Source organism: Strix aluco, chromosome 11 (genome assembly GCF_031877795.1).
Source record: "Strix aluco isolate bStrAlu1 chromosome 11, bStrAlu1.hap1, whole genome shotgun sequence".
Classification (NCBI taxonomy): Eukaryota; Metazoa; Chordata; class Aves; order Strigiformes; family Strigidae; genus Strix; species Strix aluco.
Window position 1 is genome coordinate 19,604,033 of NC_133941.1, and position 19,313 is coordinate 19,623,345.

The 19,313-nt window shown below is 44.8% G+C and overlaps 1 protein-coding gene across 4 annotated transcripts in view; it reads left to right on the plus strand.

The window, feature by feature from the left end:
• RAD54L2 (RAD54 like 2) overlaps positions 1 to 19,313 on the plus strand; it is a 71,886-nt gene that overhangs the window by 30,995 nt on the left and 21,578 nt on the right. For 3 of the 4 annotated variants that reach the window (XM_074836511.1, XM_074836508.1, XM_074836510.1), the window contains exons 3-4: positions 16,960 to 17,158; positions 19,010 to 19,149. In XM_074836511.1, the coding sequence (XP_074692612.1) occupies positions 16,960 to 17,158; positions 19,010 to 19,149 (339 nt within the window). Of the gene's footprint in view, positions 1 to 5,224; positions 5,637 to 16,959; positions 17,159 to 19,009; positions 19,150 to 19,313 lie in introns of those variants that run through there. The other variant, XM_074836509.1, reaches the window with a different exon arrangement.

Genomic DNA, 19,313 nt, shown 5'->3' on the forward strand with positions numbered 1-19,313 from the left:
TCCTCTTTTTCTTCCTCCTTCCTTTTGATCTATTGCGTATGATGGAATACAAAATAGAAATCCTTCTATGCAGTTCAAGAACAGCCCACGTCCGTGGCTCTGCATTTCCTATATATATGTATATGGATTTTTTTCAAATGTTTTCTTACCTGTACCTACATGCTCTCTTTTCTTAAAGCTGCCACAAACGTGAGAGTAGCATGAATGCACAGGGAGCAGGGTCAGTGAGCGAGTGGTTATTAGCTGAACAAAGGATTGCTCCAAGTCTTCCATGGAGAGAAGTATCTTGTTTCTGCCTACTTTTCTGATAGGCTTTGCAGGATAGGGGGGTTGTGTGTTATTGGTCAAAAACTTGCTTTCCTCTTTTCACAAAGCAGCCAGAGAATCTCTTAACGAAGGACAATCACACTTACTTCTCTGTCACGTTTGGTACCTTTTTCCCCATGTACGTTTTCAATAATCAGCTTTGTACCACACCTAGTCATTGCTAATAAATAGTCCGTCATCTGCAACTTCTGAAACCATGATGAAATCACAAGGAAACTAATTAGTAATTTGTAATGTGGCGTTTTCCTTCTTGAACAGGTAAGGAGTGGTAAAGTGACTTTACCAAGGTCGCCTGATGAGTGTGATGAAGCCAAAGTGAAAATCCTCTGCTTTGCGTTTTAGGCAGCACCACTTTTATTTTCAAATGCACTAGGTGAAACATCTGTCTGTTTTGCATTTGGATTTAAACTATGCAAGGGGTCCTTATTTTCATTTTTTCTTGATTTATCTGTTATTCTGCTGGTGTTAATGACTGATTAAATGAAATGTGCATGTAGCTATATGTTGTACAAGTATAACTATAACATTTTTTGCCGAGAAGCAGCAGCAAGTTTGGAAGGAGGGGAACTACTTTAATTAAATCAGAAGTATTCTTCAGATTTTAAAACACAATATCACATCACAGTTATTTGCTTTACTTGTTTTAATCTCCTGCTTAGGCTTTATAGAAAACTGCAACACTAAACTTTCAGAAGTGTCTGGCTCATTGTTTGCATCAAAGTTTTTTGATGCAATACCCATTTTTTATTTTAATAAAGCTAGTTTGTACTACAGATATTGAAAATGTCTTGTTCATATTTTCTTCAACTTGTAGTTCACTGACTGAGTCTCAAATAAATTCTAAGTAGGAGTCAGAAGACATTATTTTCACTTGCAAATATGCAAATAGGAACGAGACAGGAGAAAGCTGCAAGATAAAATCTTTTTGGGCTAGGTGAACAGAAATGTCTAGTTTAAATCTGTCAAAACAAATTTTGTAATTAAAACATCTGTAGGTAATCTTCATCTATGTAAAATATTTAAATACTTGAACTATCAGAAGCAATTTTAAAATGGCACTTGTGTACTCTTAGCTTGTGATTTATGTCAAAATTGTGCTTAGATGAAAACTGGAATGAAATTAAACTGTACAAAATGACTTCTATGGTGCACAAATACATTGTGTCCTCTTCAGCAGCAGAAATGTAGCAAGTTATAGGAATATAAATATCTATGGTATAAATCCTTTGACTTCAAATTATCACATCTCGTCTAATAACAGCTTGTTTTCTTCAATACATTTAAACAACCTTTGAAAGCCTGGGACTGAAGTCTGAAGCAGTATATGTTTTGCCACAGTGACAGTCTGAAAAACATTTGCAGAAGGCACTACATTTTATCACTACCAGTATTTTGTGTGATTAGAATTTTGTTACATTATGTACAACTTCCCCCTCAGTTACGATTTAAATGAGTGTGGGAAAGAAAATAAACCAAGATTTATATTGAATACAAATAAAATTATAAAAACCAGATTGATCAAGTTTTATGCCTTACGGTTCAGTCCAAAACTCACTAAAGTCAATGGAAAGACTCCTCTGCTTTTCCAGGGTTAGTTTAGATCTTACTCATAAAGAGTTTTTATTTACAGTGCAGTGTTTGTTTAAAAACCAAGTGATTCTCAAAGCCCAGCAATACTCAGCTGCCAACAAATAATGTTGTGGAGTTCTAGGTTGATAAGCACCACCTTATACCATAACCAATTCAAACCTGATATTCTTGTGTGTTTTCCATGTTGCTAAAACAGGACGGGGAAAGTGGCCTTAACGATATTTGTACGTGCTACTAGCAGCTGATGATCAAGAGTGAAATTTGGCTGTCAAGCCTAGTTTGTGTTTGATAACTTACAATTCATATTTGTAGGCAGCTTCTCTACTTGTTGGAGATCAGTGGGGTGTGCAGAAGCAGCTGGTGGATGTGGAACATGCCTGTGAGAAAGCTGTGGGATGGGGAAGGGACTGCACTACAGGGTGATGATGAGGGTGAACAGCACCCAGGGCAGTCACTGGAGAGAAGGGAACCACCCTGGCTTGCAGGGACTGAGAGCATGGTGGCACACTATGGATCCAGTGCTTCTCACCAGTGCCGCACTTGGTGGGCTTGGATCAGGTCAGTGCTGAGCAGTCCCAGAGCTGCTCAGCCTGCAGAGTGAGCAGGGAGCAGTGGGTTTGAGAGAACTAGACTCAAGGTGGAGAATAGGCATGGGGGTGGGGAAGGAGCTACTGGCTTGAAAGAATGGGGAAGGAGAGTCACCTGTGATATGTTTTGGGATATTTTGTTGAAACTTTACAGTTGAACACTTGAGTTTCGTTTAATTTCTGTCCCCCCATCTCCAGTGTTCTCTGCTATACAGAGGAGACTGTCCTGAAAAACTTCAATTGAGCTTCGTGTGTGTGTAGGCAGATTTAGGTGTGAGTTTTAACCCTGATGAATTTACAGTGCTCAGGGATGCTGACATTGCTGCTGAAAAGACTTGTCAGTTGAATAAAACCTATGTTGTGAAGGGCCTTTATCTTGATGCTCTAGGAAAATACAAACTTTATAGTGATTTTTTTTTTTTTAACAGGGGAATCTCCAATGTTTGCAAGGGAACCTCTCAAGTGACAACAGTGTCTTGAGAAGCGTCTTCTGATGTATAGCACAGTCATACCATTGCAAAGAGCTTGTGGTTTGAGCGTGAGATAGGTGAGGTATGACAGCTAGGTAAGATTCCAGACTCTGTAGGGGAGGGAGAGCATTCTTTACTAGAAAGGCTGGCCTCACAGGAAAGCTATTCAGTAAATGGGCTTATCTATAACAAGATTACCTTCCATGAGGAGATCATTTTATAAACTGACTGTTTCTGGCAGATCTAATTCTTGGCTGTGTGAATACGTATTTATCATGGCTAACAGTGATGGCCTCACCAGTAGGCTGTCGTGAGTAGAAAAGCTAGAAAAGTTCCTTTGCATTTTGCACACTAAAGTGAAGAAGGAAATTCCCTTTTTATTGCTGTGTGCAGGAAAAGGTACAGGTTGCCTGTTTCCCCCAGTGTATTGAACTTCCATTTTCTCATGCTTGATTGCTGTAATAAGCGTGCCTTGGAAACTACCCAGTTGTATATACACAAATACTTGTCTTTAAATCTTGCTTCCCAGTTTCATAAATCAGTTAGGTCAGATGCTGAGGTCATGTTTGGTTATTTATTCAAACCCTACAAAGTCCTTATAAGGCCTGCTGCAAGGTCCTCGGCTATGTACTTTTCTTAATATATTTGTCCCTCTTTCCCCCCTTGATAAACACTGTTGTTCTTGTGTACCAGCCAGGCTATTTGAATCTGTGACATAGGTGAAAGGCTGTCTTGTTACTGAGTCTCTTAATTTTAGTACAGTTCATTTTTACTTTGGTAAAATTTATGTGGCTCTAATTATGAAAATAGCACCTTGGGTTTGTTTCAAAGTTGTGATGTACCCTGAAGCAATGAGTATGTTTTGATGGTAGCAAGCATTCACTGTGATCTACCACCTTCTCAAATAAAAGGTCTAACAAAAATGGCTGGAGTCACACAAAGGGTAACGGGGCTCTGCCCTGGCTGTGTTTGCAGACCTTTAGATCAACCTTTACTGTTACAAGCACAGCTCATTGTCCTGGAGTCATGCAGATCTGTGCCAGGGCTGTTCAGACACAGCCTGCTTCAGGCTTCTTGTGCCCGTCCTGGTTTTCCTGACTCTCACTTGCCAGTTGTTTCAAGCAAAGAGCTGACTTCATTATATGGACAAATGCTCTCTAGGAGCGGGCTGATTTAATTACGTGTCTATCAGCCCAGGTTTGCTGTTTGTTACTGGCCGTTGGGTATGCCTGTGAAGGGAATTGGGCATGGAGAAAGTCTCTGTAGCACGGAAGAAGGTTAGGCATGATGGTTAGCCTTCAGGGGTTCAACCACAACTTTAAAGTACTTAATCTGTCCTGTATTTACTTATTCTCTCCTGTACCTGTCCTTCTGATGCAGATGGATGATGGGAGGAAGGCTTGCTTAGAATAAGCTTGCACTCCACAAATTCTGACAGGTTGTTTCCTAAAAACTGGGAAATCTCATTCATAGTCCATTTGCTGCACAGAGAGCCTTCTGCAGACTAGTAGTGCCGTACCAGCTGCTGATTTAATGAAGTGAACAGGATGCTTTTTCAACTGTTACTGTGCAAACAGGTTACCCGCTCGCATCGAATTGCTCAGGTTTCAGTCTCAGTTGTCCAGGTTTCTTGGAAGATAGTAGGCATCATGCAAATAGTTCATAAAATCTCAGATAACAAGATTGTTTTCAAAGCCAAAAAGGCTGTACTTCTTTTTGCAACTCATTCCCCCACTCTTTTTCTTTTGTGCTGTGAAACTTGGAAGTGGGATTATGGTCCCGTGTGTCTCCTGCTCTGAACATCCTGTTGTCTGTTGGGATTCCCCTTGCACGGGGCCCCGCCAGAGCCTGAATGGTTATGTAAGGATTTTTATTTTATTCTCAGTCTTGGTCTCTGCCACTAGTTGAACTGGATCACGGGCTGAGTGAATGGGATCTGATCCGATCTGGACGGCGTGCAGCTCCTCCACTCAAGAGGAGAGAGACCTCCCCCGTACACACCCACTCAGCCTCCCTGCTCTTCTTCTCTCTTTTAAAACTCTTCCCAGGCGTAACCGAGGTTGCTCCCACTGTTTGGGAACACATACCGAAGCCAAACCGGCCAGGCAGCGCAGCTCCAGGCATTGGTCCCCAGTGGAGCAGCAGCTACCTCGGGCAGGGCTGTGTTGTTTGACTCTCCAAGCAGGGGAGGAGGTAGTGACAATTTTTATTTAGGCTGAACACGAGGCATATTTAACTAGTTATATAACAGTGACCCTGGTCCGTCTCGGCTGGGTGCAGGGAGGATATATGCGTACTGATTCCCGTCACACTGGCTGGGTGGATTCAAGCACTAGGAGCTATTTACCAAAGTTATTTTCAGAAACCTTAAGTGCAGGTTTCCCTGCCTGTACCCTGGACTGTTTTATCAGGAAGCATTTCCCGCTTGTGAACTGAACAGCCAGTGAGCGTGGATTTAGTGCTCACTGGGCTGCGGGCAGAGATAACGAGTTGTCGGGAGTGACTGGAAACTTTTGTCCTGAAGACCCTGAGACAAGAATAGCAGAAGGGCTGAGAGCGTGCGGCCACATTGAACAAGTGTTGGGGCAGAGTCGTGGGCAGAGGTCTTGCCTCAGTGCACTGAGCAGCATGTTACTCTTGGATGAGTCTCAGCAATTTCCAGGTAGGACACAGGTTGTTTTTTCGTGGTTTTTTGTTCCAGAAACTGCCCCCCCCTCCCATCCCCGCCCCCCCTCCCCTTCCCCCCCCTTTTTCTGTTCCTTCTTGCTTTCCTGTTACAGACCATCCCCTGTGCAGGAGCACCCTACTCAGGAGTAGGTAGCAAAGTCCATCAGGAACTGAGACTCAGGGGCTCTGGTTTTAATTTGCTGCCTACCTGGCAAGGATGGAAATGGTTGAATTTTCAGAGTCTTGCAGTGCTTGTTAGTTTGATGGAGGTGATATGAGAAGGAAGCTCATTCTTTCTTTGTCCTTTTAATGTGCTTTGGTGATACCACATTCTGGGTCTGGCTGTTACTGTTTCTGCTGCTGTCATATTGTAATGCTGCAAAAGTAATTTTTAGCAAGAGAGGAGGCAACTGTTAATATCAGTATGATTTTATATCTAGTGTCCTCTCCCCTACCCCCTTCAACTTTTTGGGCATACTTTACCCCAACATCCTACTCAATAAGAGTTTTAAAGGCTTCTCTTGTCAGTGAAATATTTGGTGACTTGCTGACTGGGCAGCAGTCTGGGCACCAGGCAGAGCTGTTGCTGCTTGCTCCAGATCCCCTAATTAGTGCCTAACAGACTAAGAGCTACTTGGCTTTTCTTTTTTTTCTCCCATCAAATGGAAGATGCTGGTGAAACCCTAATAAAAGTTTACAGTTTCGGGATGGCTGCCACTTAGTTTGCTTGCTGGTGGGATGATGTTATGTGTTGGAGAAAAAACTTTGTTCAGATTTGAAGAACTTTCTAAATTTGTAATTTAACGTGTTACTTTGAGGTCAGGTACTCGGGCATGCCAAGCTTCTTCCACCTTGTCCTGAACACGTGGCAAATACCTCCAGAGTTCGTGCTATGAATTTAATAGGCTGGTCAAAAATGGTCCCCAGAACTTCCAGCTCTGTGTTTCTCCTTTATTATAGGAGTCCAATGCAGTGTGGTCTTCATGAGGAGTTTTTATAGAAATAAACCATGCAGCATTTATTGTCCATTGGTGGGAGGAGTGGATTCTAGCAAAAAAAAAAAATAATCCATCTTTTCTTGCTTTTTTATTTCTCTGGTTGCGGTGGCAGGACAAAGAAGCAAATTCTGGGAGTGTGAACTGAGAAGAGAAAGGAATTACGACACAAAATTAGTTTGGATAAATGAGGAATCTGGGTGATACAAGTGGCTTATGTAACTCAGTCTAGATAATAGGTATAAAAAGAGAAGACAGGGGAGGGGAAGATGTTTTTGGAAATGAGACTGTAGGTCATAGGTGGAAGGAGAATGCGAGGTTAGAGGTCTTCCAAAAATTGGGGGTGGAAAGGTATTTTTGGGTCATTTGTAAAAATGTAAGAGATCAAGAATGCAAATAAATCTCCTTGTACAGCATTGCTCATCAAGTTATAAAGTCTGGGTCAAGGTTTATCACAGTCTGCTCTACCAGTGGGAAAGTTATCTCTGTTTGAGGAAGCATTTGTAACTGATCTAATGTGGTTATGCTCTGGCTGGTGGATCCAGGAAGGTCTCTGTCCCACTTCTCCATAGCCACCTTGTGCCCAGAAAGGGTGATAAAACTGCACAAGGTCACAGAGTGAGTCTGGGGCAGAACTGAGGCATCATGTTCTTCCCTGTGTTTATGCTTCAACCACTGGTCAGTATTTCTTTTCCTCTCTGGTTTACATGGCTTTTTCTCACTCTAGGTGCCTGAACACTTCTTTGGGGTGTACAAAGTAGCAAGTGCTTGTATATGCAGTGCTGTGCTATCTGTTTATTATTTTATAAATGTTTCTGGAAAGTCAGAGAGGATTTTAATTATTTTTATGGCAGCACCCACCAGCTAGTATCAAGGTTTTTTGCAGTACACTACCTATAGCCCATTTGAAAAGAAGCTGTTGCCCTGTAAGAAAAATGTCCCATAGTTAAAGAGCCCTGTCTCTTCCCCATATTCACATATGCTTCTTTTTTTACTGTAGAGGTAGTTGTAATTTTAGCAGCCCTCTGAAGGAAGCAGTGCTTGTCTTTTTTCCAGGCTGTAAAGGGCTTAGCTTTTGGGGTGTTACGTATTTTGGGTGAGGATGTCCTTGTGACATTGTTACTTCAATTTGTGAGAGTCTGATTGCTATGACCAACTTTGCAACCCTTTGTCAAACTCCTTTAGCAGCACACAAAGCAGCACCAATATTTTGTAAAGGAAAACTAGAAACAGATTGTCCTTTGAGTGATGATGTTTCATCCTGGTCTTATTAGCTTTCTCCAGTGCTCTTGGTCACTTTTCTGGCTGCACTTGATGGGAGAAGTGCCAGTGGAATGCAGTGGCACACAGGCTCAAACTCAACAATTTGCATTTTTCTCCCAAGTGATGCCTCCCTCATTAAACAGAGTCCTTTAAAATTCCTCTGAAATTACTTTAGAGGCTGAAGCAGAATAAGGGAATGCAGCTGAAGTTCTGTGCTTTGTTACAGTTCTAAAAAAATCCACAACTATGTTTTGTTTTTCCAAGTAGGAAATTATATTTCAGGAGAGGAAAGAGAGCCTGTTGGTCAGAGCATAGGACAAGGAGCCAACAACTTGGTAGTTACTGATGCCTACCTGATTTCTTTTCCTTAGTTTCCTCCTCTGCAAGATGGGCAGGAGGGTGTTTCACAGGTTATTGTGAGGACAGTGTCATGCTTGTGAACTCCTTTGACACTGAACTAGAGTGGAAATGCCAGGTATTATAATTCTGAAATCTCTCCTCTCTTGTACCATTGCCATCGTGAGCAACAACAAAGGAGCACTCAGATGCTGAAGGATGCTTTACGCTGGGATTATTTCCCATGCTGCTCTTATAAACTAGGAGTGAGTATCAGCTGTTGTCTGCCCCGTCCCTGTTAACAGGTCCTGAACGAAGCTATGGTGAAGGCTTGAGGCAGAGATTAAGGTTCAGCTTGTGCTTGTTGTTTGTTTGCCATTTTGGTGGCCTTGGAAGCGTGTGGCAGCAATAATCCCTTCTTTATTATTTCTCATTGCTCTGAGGGTATCCTGGTGTAAAGCTAATGCCACAACTCCCAGCTACCTAGTGTAAACTAATGCTTATGTAATCATTGCATAATGCAGAATGCTTGCTCCCCTACTCGTCCTCTTTTCTTAGTCCCTGAAATTCATCCCTAGAAGAGTCATGGTAGCAGCCAGCTGGATTCACTGTGCTGGGAACATGTCAAGCCCCCGTATGCATCTATTTTCTGAAGTTGGGAGGAGAAATTTATATTTGTTACCTAAATCAGTATTTACCCACCTTAACAGAATAGAGCAGACTTGTTAATTTTTTTTAAGTTCTGAACTATTGTGAAAATAAGTAAGGTCTGATGGTTAAATCCAGTTACTTGTGGTTTAGATCCCTATGGTAATTTTTGTAATCTGGTTGGCAAAACTATATTCTGGGTTACTAGTTAACTGGGGTAACCAGAAAAGGGAGGTTTCAGTTGCCTCCTGTGTGCAGCTTGTTGAAAACTTCCCAGCCCTCAGCCTGAAACACTTCCTGACTCTGGTGCAGTAGTTTTATGTAACTCGGTTGCTCTCTCACACCCCCAGCTAAAGGACAAATGTAACCCATCCCTGCTTCACTTGCTACCTTAACGGGTGCGTTTCCTGGCTTTGTTTCCCTGTCTTGACTAACGCTTCCAGTGTCGGGGCGGGGGGGGGGGGGCGGGGGAGCTCGTGCAGAGGAGGCAGTTTACATTTTAGGTTTGAGGACTTTTCTTGGGAAAAGTCATTTTGATTATATATCTAGAAGAGTGATGCCAGGTAGCAGCATTCTGCATTTTTCTGATTCTTGCCATCTCAAAGCACTATGAAAATGTTTGATTTGAAATTTCACAACCCTCCTTTGAACGTATCAGAGCTGGAAGTGGACATGAGATTGCCCAGTGCTCCAGAGTAACCATCGACCTTTCCTCTGTGGTGCCTGCGAGAGGGAAAACAACCTGATGGGCACCCCGCCTGGGCTGCATTGGGGGGCTTGTGCAGGGATGAGAGCGAGGTCCCGAAGGGGCTGGGCGCAGCTGCTGGGCGCGGGGCTGCCCGGAGCAGCTACCTGCCACGCTCCGGCGGCGCAGGGTGCCGGTGGCTGCAAGCCCGTGCCATACAATGGTTATATAAGTGCTCTTTGGTGTTTATGTAACCTGGGTCTCAGCGTCCGCAGTGTTGAGGCCTGGCCAGAACAAGAGCTCTTGGGTATTTGGGGCCTGGTTCTGCTTGCATAATCTCAGAGCTAGGAGGTATGTTGTCTGTCACCAAAGTTGGCTGTTTGATGTTCCAGTTTGCCTCTCGGCACTTCTTGGCTGCTTCCTTTCCCTTTGGTTTTTGGGTGGTATCTTCCTTGCTCCTGCCCTTCAATTCTGCTGCCTTTTGTTCCTGAAGGATTCCTTCGGGCCGGGAAAGGAGTTTTATTCTGCAGCATAACCTCATCAGTAACTGATACACTGAAAGACCTCTGAAGGAAAAAAAGGAAGGGCAGTGCTGCCTTATAATTTATCTTTTAAAGTTTTCCATCGATTGGGGCTTACTTCCTGCCCAAGGAGGAGTCTGGAGATGGGTTTGGCTTTTGTGTGTTCCAGGTCTGGCTCCCTCCCCGTGCTCTGGCCCACAGAGCCTGTGCTGGGAATGTTTTCTTCAGAGCTCATTTCACGTCTCTCCCCTCCATCCTCTGGTCCTGGGCCAGGGATGGAGGCAGCCTGTCATCTCTCACCAGCAATCTGCAGATTCCACATAGGTGTCTTGAACCCACAGTGACTGATGGCTCTACAGATATCTAGAGAAGTGAAAAATGTGTTACTCAGACTTCAAGCAGTGCTATTTGTTATACCAATATGACAGTCTGTGTCTGGTTACAGTGACAAGTATGAACAACAGACCTGAGGTGGATAACTCCTAGATAAATCAGCAACAGGAATGAAGATGTTAGAGCTGATGTACGTGCCGTTTGACAGGCGAGGGAAGCTTTCCCCGGGAGCAGGCAAGCTCTGGGGCTGGGCAGGCTCAGCCCGAAAGATGCCTTTGTGTCTTGCAGTACTGTGGCTGTGACTCAGCAGGACACCAACCACTGCAGCCGGCGGCAGAGCTGGGGCGAGAGCAATGGTGGAAATCGGTCATTCCTCCGATCAGTGGGCTGTGTTTTGCTGGAGTCGAGCGGGGACAGCATGCAGCGAGGGGCTGGGGGCTGCAGGTCCCGCTGCCCTCTGGGCTGGTGCGCAACACGCCTGGCCTGGGAGCTCCCCACAGCCATGGCCCTGGCAAGGGGAGGACGTCTGCGGGGGGCACCCAGACGAGGACAGGAGTGCTCCGTGCATGAGAGAAACCACCAGCATAGACAAAAGGCCGATCCCATCTCGGAGGGCTCAGCGCTGGCTCTTGTGCTGTCAGCGAGTGGGTGCCTGCTGGCGGCGGGGTCCCGGCATGCTGGCGGGGAGCGCGGCCAGGCGGGTGCTGCGGCGCGGGGGGGTAGGTGTGCCGGCTTATGTAATGCTTACATAATTAGGGCTTTGTTAAGCAGTTGTGGCTGGGAGGGGCGTCCTGCCATCGAAGACTGAGCCTGATTATTTTCTGAGCAGAACAAAGTCTTGTTGCTAATTAGCTGCACTGGTAGGGGCTGCAGGGGGTAGCCATGGCCCTGAGTCCCCAGAGGGGCTGTGTCCCACTGCGTCCCCCACACAGGGTGGCTTTCCTGGTGCTCTGGGAGGAAGGAACCAGGTGTTGATGTGTGTCAAGCCCTGGGAGGGGGCTTTGTGGCTCTCCTAGATGTTGCACAGGTGGGGCCTGGAGGAAGGGATTCTGATCTTCGCTTTTGCCTACACCATCCTTGAGGGGTTTCAAAAGGAATTTCCTGCCTCCAACCTTGGGGTGCTCAAGTGTTTTTGTAATGCTGCCTCTGTGAGAGGGTGCTCTGTGCAGACACCTCTCCTTCCTTCTTACGTGGCGTCCATGCAACAGCTGCACCAGTTGCATACAAGGAGAGAATATTCTGAACATGTTTAATTTATATTCCACAGCTGAATACAGAATGAACCAGAGCATTCTGTTGCCAGCCTCTGAGATGATTGCTGTGCTGCAGCTAGAGAACTGCTGTTCTTTGGGTGACAACTACAGTTGAACTCTGGCATCGCCTACACACCTCTCCAGTGCCCAATGCACTGGGAGAACATCACATAACCCCAGAGAACATCTTCCAGCCTGTCAGTGCCTTTGCAGTCAGGTTTGCTCTGCAGTTGCTTCTCTAGCCTTTGGCACAGTTGTAGTTCAGTGTGTCAGTGACTGCGAGTGTTGCAGCTGGAGCTGTGCAATTAGTCTTGTGCCATCCCTCAGTGCTCCTCCTATTCTTGCTTTGACAGCTCAGTACCGGCTGTAGTAGTACTAGCTAGTACTAGCTAGTCTCTGACAAGCTATTGCCCACAAACTGCATGGAAGTTCCCAGAAGGCCTGCAATAATATTTAACTGCTCCTTGCTCTTTGTGCAGGACAAAAGAGAGCTCCCAAAGCGAGAATTAACTCCTCGCTGCTCTGCATGCAGCTACCTTCCTCACCATGCATGCACATCCCTGTCCTTAGGGTAGGAAATAATTCCCAAAGACTCAGCAAAATAATGCTATTTGGTATCCTGGGTTTCCATAGTGAAATGATTTTTAGAAATAAACAAGCATCTGGTTTTCAGTGGTATGCCTTCCCTGGAGTCATTGGAGCTACCCTGGCAGAGAAGTTGGCTTCCCAGGAGGAGGGTGTACCTCTAGCTAGCCACGTTAGCTAGCTAGTAACTGAGGAGGCAAGGAACTAACCATCTTACACAGTGTTTTGTCCACTGAGGGGTCTCTGGGACCTTCTTGTGCAGCAGCCTCAGGTAGGGGACCCTCGGGTCTTGTCCTGAATGGCAATTTCTGTACTCCTAGGAGTGTTGGACCGTTGCTAGGTCTGAACTGTGGATGTTTACTTGTGTATGCGCACACACTTGGACTTATTGAGGTTTGCCTTGGAGTGTGGAGATTGGATGCAGCTGTAACACTGTTTCTCACACACCTCAGTGTCAGGAGAAGACCGTGTTGGTTGCAGAAATCTTGCACCTCAAAAAAAATGTACCTGCTGCTTCATGACACTTCACAGCAACCTGAGCCTCTCTGCAGAGCAGGCTCAGGTGTTGAGAGCAATTCACTGCTGAATCAAAGATCCTAGAGAATATTCTTCAGGCTGCATCCCGTGCTGTTTTAAGGAAAGTTTGAGAGTATTCTGCAAGAAGGAGGTGATGAGGTGAGTTTCATAAGCTTGGGTGCAACAGGAAGTGGCTGACTGTGGAATAAATCTTTTGCTGTGTTATGCATCATGAGTCACACCTGTGTGCAGTGTTTAGGGGCAGCTCTGGCAGTCACACCACATAGGGAGCATATGAGGCAGAGTCATACAGAGCAGTCACGACTCTTTTCCTTGCAGAGACTTCTAAACTGTAATTCACAAGTGTCGGTCGAGAAGCCAAACACCTCCCCCTGCTTGTATGTACAGCTGGGGGTGGTGAGCAAAGAAAACTGGCAACCCCTGGTCTGCAGCACAAACCAGAGACGTGCTGTAATCCGGTCTATTGGGTTGTGATGGTGCAGGCACATTTTAAACTCAAAAAGTGCATGAGAAAGGATAGTTGTGCCCCTCTTGGCATTCAGGGTACCTTGCAGGACAGAGTGCCTGAGTGTGTGCAGGTGTCTATAACTGAGGACTGGTGGGAACTGCCTGGGGACCCCTCAGATGGAGAGCTATAACCCACCTGAAGGAGCAGCTGCTTGACAAGCTCACTGTCTGCATTGATGCTATCACCACTACCCTCAGGAAAGCCTCTTTCTAGATCTGGTGCCTCTTCTGGTGAGCACAGTGCAAAACATGTAACAGCTGCTGTGAACCCAGCAGTTGGTGTTCCAGCTGATTCTGAGTGCCCACAGTGGGTAAGCATGGGATGGCTTTACATCCTCGTTGGCGACCACGACTGACCCATGGCTGTCTTCTGCTGAGCAGACTTCGGCCTGCTCTTTTGCCCAGCTTGGGCACATGTGGCTGATCTCCCTGTGCAAGGCTGTGCTGGGTTGTTACCCATGGGCTGGTGGCAACGCTTTTGCACTGAGGCAAAGTGGGTAACTGCCCAGGTCTTCCTAGAGTGCACTAACAGCTTAAGCATGATCAGGCAGTTGTCAACATGCAAACATGGCTGATGAATTTTTGTGTTGTGTAAAAAGCTACTTGTATAGCCATGTCAGAGTAGTGTGTTGAGCTCTTGTTACAAAACCATAATTGCATTTCTGTTGTAGATGTAGGCTTGGCAAAATTGGGGCAGGACTTATTCCATTGATTACCTGATGGGACCTGTTCAACAAGGCTGTTCCCACACTCCCTCCAACCCAAAGACTAAACCTGTTCTTATACAAAATAGGGTTTTGTGTGTGTAGTTACTGTTTCTTAATGCGTTTCTGTTCCAGTGTGGCTCCCAGTTACACAGCTTGGAGCTCACCATGCTTGAGCACAGCCACGTGGCTGCAGCAGGGAGCCTCACTTCTTATATGCAGTAAGATTTAGGCTGTGTACACAATGAGGAGTTTAATACAAAACAGCAACAAAACAGTTCCTGCTAGCAACTGCCAGCTCATGTCGCAGGTGTGGTGGGAGCTGTTGCATGGTTAGACTTGTGATTTTTATCATTGTGTTAGCTAAGCTTTGTGAAAAGCAGCTTTATTCATTGTAGTGGCAAGGATGGGACCAGCCTCAGGAAGCTGGCTGTCCTCTGAATCCCACCACACTGAATCAGTGTGATGTTTGGTACTGTCACTAGTGTAGAAGAGATCTCGGTATCTAGATGCGTATGTGTCAGGAATGTGGGCTGAGGCACAGATTGTGTTCCTCACCTCAGAACTTGTATTGGCAGGACAAACACCAGGCTGAGCAGACGTGGCTGTGGCAGATGAGGGCCTGTACTCAGTGCAGGACCAAATTTATCATCAGATTTTGGGCTTCAGGCTCCTGGTCAGATGAGAATTATATTTTAAAAAAACCTGTCTGATCCAGCTGTGTGTAGGTTTCATCACTTGTATTACATATGATTAGGAGGAAAGAAAAGGTAAAATGCAGAGGTGGAATGATCTACATAGGGATTGCACAACAAATATGAAAACATAGAGAGGAGACATGTAATGGCCTTACCTTTGGGTTTCTGAGCCTTTGGATTTTGTTAACATCACCCTCGTCCTGAAGGCACTCTTTCCTGGCACAGTGAGGGTGGCAGAGTCACTGCTGGAGGTAACATGGGGAGGGAAGTGCTTCCTCTTCCAAACAGCATGACTTTGCTCTCCGATGTCTTGTCAAGGTCCCCTGGGCCCAGGGTGAGATGGCAGCAATGTAACCATGGCACTGTTTGTCTCGGGATAGTCACTGCTTTAATGACTCATCTGGGAGAATGTGATCACGTGTGCAGCCTCCCTGCTTCCCTTTGCCCTATTTCATCCAATCTTTTGATCTAGTTATATAACCAGGAGTCCAGAGGGGTGGGGGGAAGGAAACAGTGCTGAAGAATTGCAGGTAATGTGACTGAAATGTGTCTGTAGCTCAAATAGCAGAGCTGTTGTCTGGGAAGCCCAGGAAACTGGGTTTATTCCCAGCACAGTTCTCTGTCTGCAAGTGAATGTGATGTGTGATGTCTGAGCTTGTAAGTTTAAGGAGTCATGGTGGGAAGGACACAGCTCCAAGACCTTGGCAGTGGTAGGAGAACTACCGTGATTGTAGCAGCAAACCCCTTTGCCTTTATCTTCACATGCAACATAACTCTTGCATTCATCGTGAGATCTGTTTCATCCCATAAATTGTGGATACCTGTTTTTCCAGTATGTGTAGGACTTGCTGGGACTGATGTTCACAGAAGTGTTTGAGCTGCTCTGCTTGTATTAGTCCATGGTGGGGTGAGCCCTGAAGTCCTAAATGGATTCTGACATAGACTTCAAGCAAATGCTGGGGCAGGCCTGGTGGGATGTCTGGAGAGGAAGCTTGCACAGTTGGTGCTTTTGACCAAGGTGTGAATCTAGTTCTTGTCATCTCAATTTTAAGAGGTGATACTGGTGATAAGGTTAATTTAATAGGCATATTAAATGTGGCAGCTGCAGAGGTGCCTGTACATGCAACATGCTGCACTGATGCATCCTTCATTTAAGCTCCCAGCTTTTTGAGAAGGGATGTTCTTTGTCTCCAGATCCCATGGAGTCACAATGTGATGCTTGTTAGTTCTGTATTACTTAATCAGCCACATTCTTCTGCACTGATGTCTTCTTTCCTTCAAAGTTCTGTCTAATTGTCATTTCAATTCGGTCATTAGCTCAGATACACAGTATAAGCAAGAAAGCTGATTATAAGATGAGGTTCAGGGTATCTCTTTGCCTGACACAAGGGGACAAGATGCTTCAAAGAAGCTATTACAAGGCTTGTCAGAAACAGTTTACTTCAAGGGAAGCTTTTGAACAGAAACATTTCCTTTCTGTGCTCTGCAAGCATTAGTTTGGTCACTGGCAGCCTGTTGAAGAGCAAAATGTCACATAGAACAAGGTGTCATTTCACATAGTGCTTTAAGAATGAAATCAGCCACTAATGGAAGTCTGAAAATAAGAGAATGCAGAGAAAAAGGAAAACGTGTGATTTATAGTGTGGAAAGAGTATTGTCACTTTTTGTTTTTGAAAAAGCTTGCCAGAAATTACCATTTAAATAATGAGTGGAGCCTGGTGATAAAACCACTGAGCTGCCTGCTAAGCCATGATCTAGTGTTTGAACCAGATAACCTCTTGCATGGTATGTTCTGTTAACTTGGAAGATGGTTACACAGGTGTCACATAAATGGAAATTTCTGCCCCACTTGAATGCTGTGAAAGAAAGAAAAAGAGATTTGTGTTCTGTGTTTTAATCAGAGTTCATTGGGCCCCTGTAGGAAAACAGTCCCTTAGGGGCAGCAAGTGCTCCTCATGGACTGAAATAATTTTGCCTTGTTTTCTTGTCAGGACACTTTTGGGCTGTGTTGAGTGGCGTTAGTCTTGGCTTTCACTGGGAACAGACCCTTCACTGTAAAACTTTTTAACGCTCTTTGAGCGGTGGCTGTTGGAAAGGACCCCAGTTTTGACCCTCAGAGAAACATGCTTGCAAACGAGTGACAACAGGGATTGTTGGTTCCCATTCAGCTCAAATCCTGATGAATGCTCGTGTAAAAGCCAGTTGCCAGCCTGTCACAGTTGTTCTCATGTCATTACCTCCTTGTCTTTTCAGACCAACCCCAGGAAGCTGTGTTCAGCGGTGACCATGTTGAACATGCGGAGGATGGAGAATGGCAGCGCTCTACTTCAACTACCTCATCTCAGAGTGAGCGGGCAGAGCGACTCTTGCAGAACCAGCACAAGAGCCTGGCCTCTGAGGACACCAAAAAGAAGAGGGCTCAAAAACCATCTCACATGCGGAGGAACATAAGGTAAGCAGCAGCAGGACAGAAAAAGCTAGGGTCCTATATAGCCCTTTGGGTAAAAACAGAATTTCTGGACGTTGCTTCTGAGCTACATTTTTGCCACTGCCAGCGAACCAGATGGCTTTTCTTTTCCAAAACCTTAGGATTTCACCAGTGGGAGTAGTATGATCTCAGACTGGAGTACTGTATGTGGGTGCAGACTTGTTTGGTATTTCAGAAGAGCGAATATTTGGTTATGGAATATACTGCAAAAATTGTGTATTTGCTGCTGGCTTTTAAGACATGTAATTGAAAAATAGTACCACCATTAGGTAAACATCCAGTTTCAGATATCTGCTGATGGGCATCCTATTGCAAACAGACTAAAATACAGTTCTTCCCTCTACTATCCTGGGTACTTGTTGGCAGGAATGCTGATGCTGTGACTGGTGACTGAAATGTTGGAAATCAGTTTCTCCTGAATTTTATAAAGCAGTAATTGTGTAAGTCACCACATATATTCTGGGACAGGTTGTGAGGTGGTAATTAGCTATGAAATTTTGTTCTAGGGGATCTAAAATTCTCAGAGGAGTCATAATGGAGCAGGAACTCCTGTGGCAGCAATGTCTCTTTTGCCCTGTATGTAACGTGCTGGTGGTCTTTGCTTCATATTTAAGCTTGTGCAGATTGATTTTCTTAAAGCTGAAGGAATGGCCATTGAGTAGACCTTGGAAACTGAGACTTCAGTAGGATGGAGGAGATGTCCCTGCAATGTAGGGTTGGGTAGATTTAAAGGCCAGTTTGAGGGCGCTGGATTTTACCACTGCTTGTACTGCACCTCTCCTCTGGCAAAAGAGCCTTTGTTTCCAGGGCTGCACATGTGAAACTGAAGCAGGGGGAAAGTAACTGTTGGATGTGGGTGCGTATGCTGGGTTGCTGAATTTTCCACCCGCACTGACAAGGGAAAAGTACAACCAGCACTCGGGTCAAAAGATTAACGACGTCTAAAAGCAAGAAATAGTTACAAGAAGGCCAGAAGAAAAGAGTGTGATTGTTAAGGAAAAGACTGATAAAGAAGATCCCTTTTGGAATTGCAAAAGCAGGAACTTATCTACTGGCTACGAGCAGCAATGTGTTTGGAAAGTACTGAGGGGAGCTATTTTTAGAATGCACAACAGTATATAAGGGCTTGCTGCTATTTTTAGAATGCACAACAGTATATAAGGGCTTGCTTGCTAATAAAAGTTTGAGCTTGGCTTCCAATCACATTGATTGTCTGTGGTCTTGTCTCCTGTGACCTGCACAGGAATTTGTCCCCACATTTGGAAGTAATGAAAATTACCTGTAAAGGTAAGGTGCTTTGAGAGCATCCTTTGAAACAATTGTTAAAGCAATTAGAGATCCTAGTTTCTGAAAATACTATGACAGAGGAGAATCAGGGAGATGATTTTTCATGGGGGAAGAATTGATGCCTTTTCTTCCCATATATCTTCTTTGCATGACTTTGTGCATTTCTGTTTATAAACTGCATAGCAATAAATAACATCCTTTCAGACAGAAGAACTAGTCTGTGATAACCTAGTTTAAGTATATACTTACCCACTCACATTTTTCCTCCTTTCATTATTTTCCTTCTGTCAAACTTCTGTCTTTTCCTTGACCAATAGTCGTGTTACCTGTAGCTGGGAAGCACAGTCTTGAAATAGCTGTAAAATTTGTCTATAGCTTTTGATGATGATGTTTCTAGCCTGTGTATCTGACAGACTACCTGGAGCTTGTCAATCATCTTTTGAGCCAGCTGTACAGCCATTCACATTTTTGGAAGAAATTGTTCCGAGTGTAACCAAATCACATTTCTCTCTTTGCTCCTGTGTTCAGAAAGCTGTTGCGTGAGGACCAACTGGAAGCCGTGACAAAAGCAGCCCAGCAGGAAGAGTTGGAGAGAAGGAAACGGCTAGAGCAGCAGCGGAAGGATTATCCAGCCACTATACCAACTGTACCCCTAGAGTTTCTTCCTGGTAAGCAGTGGGAATGCCACCTGAAGCAATATTTTTTTAAGGATAGAAACTGAATGAAGAAGATGGGAATGCTATGCTTGTCCATGATAGGACAAGGGGTAATGGTTTTAAACTAAAAGAAGGTAGATTCAGACTAGATACAAGGAAGAAATTTTTTATGATGA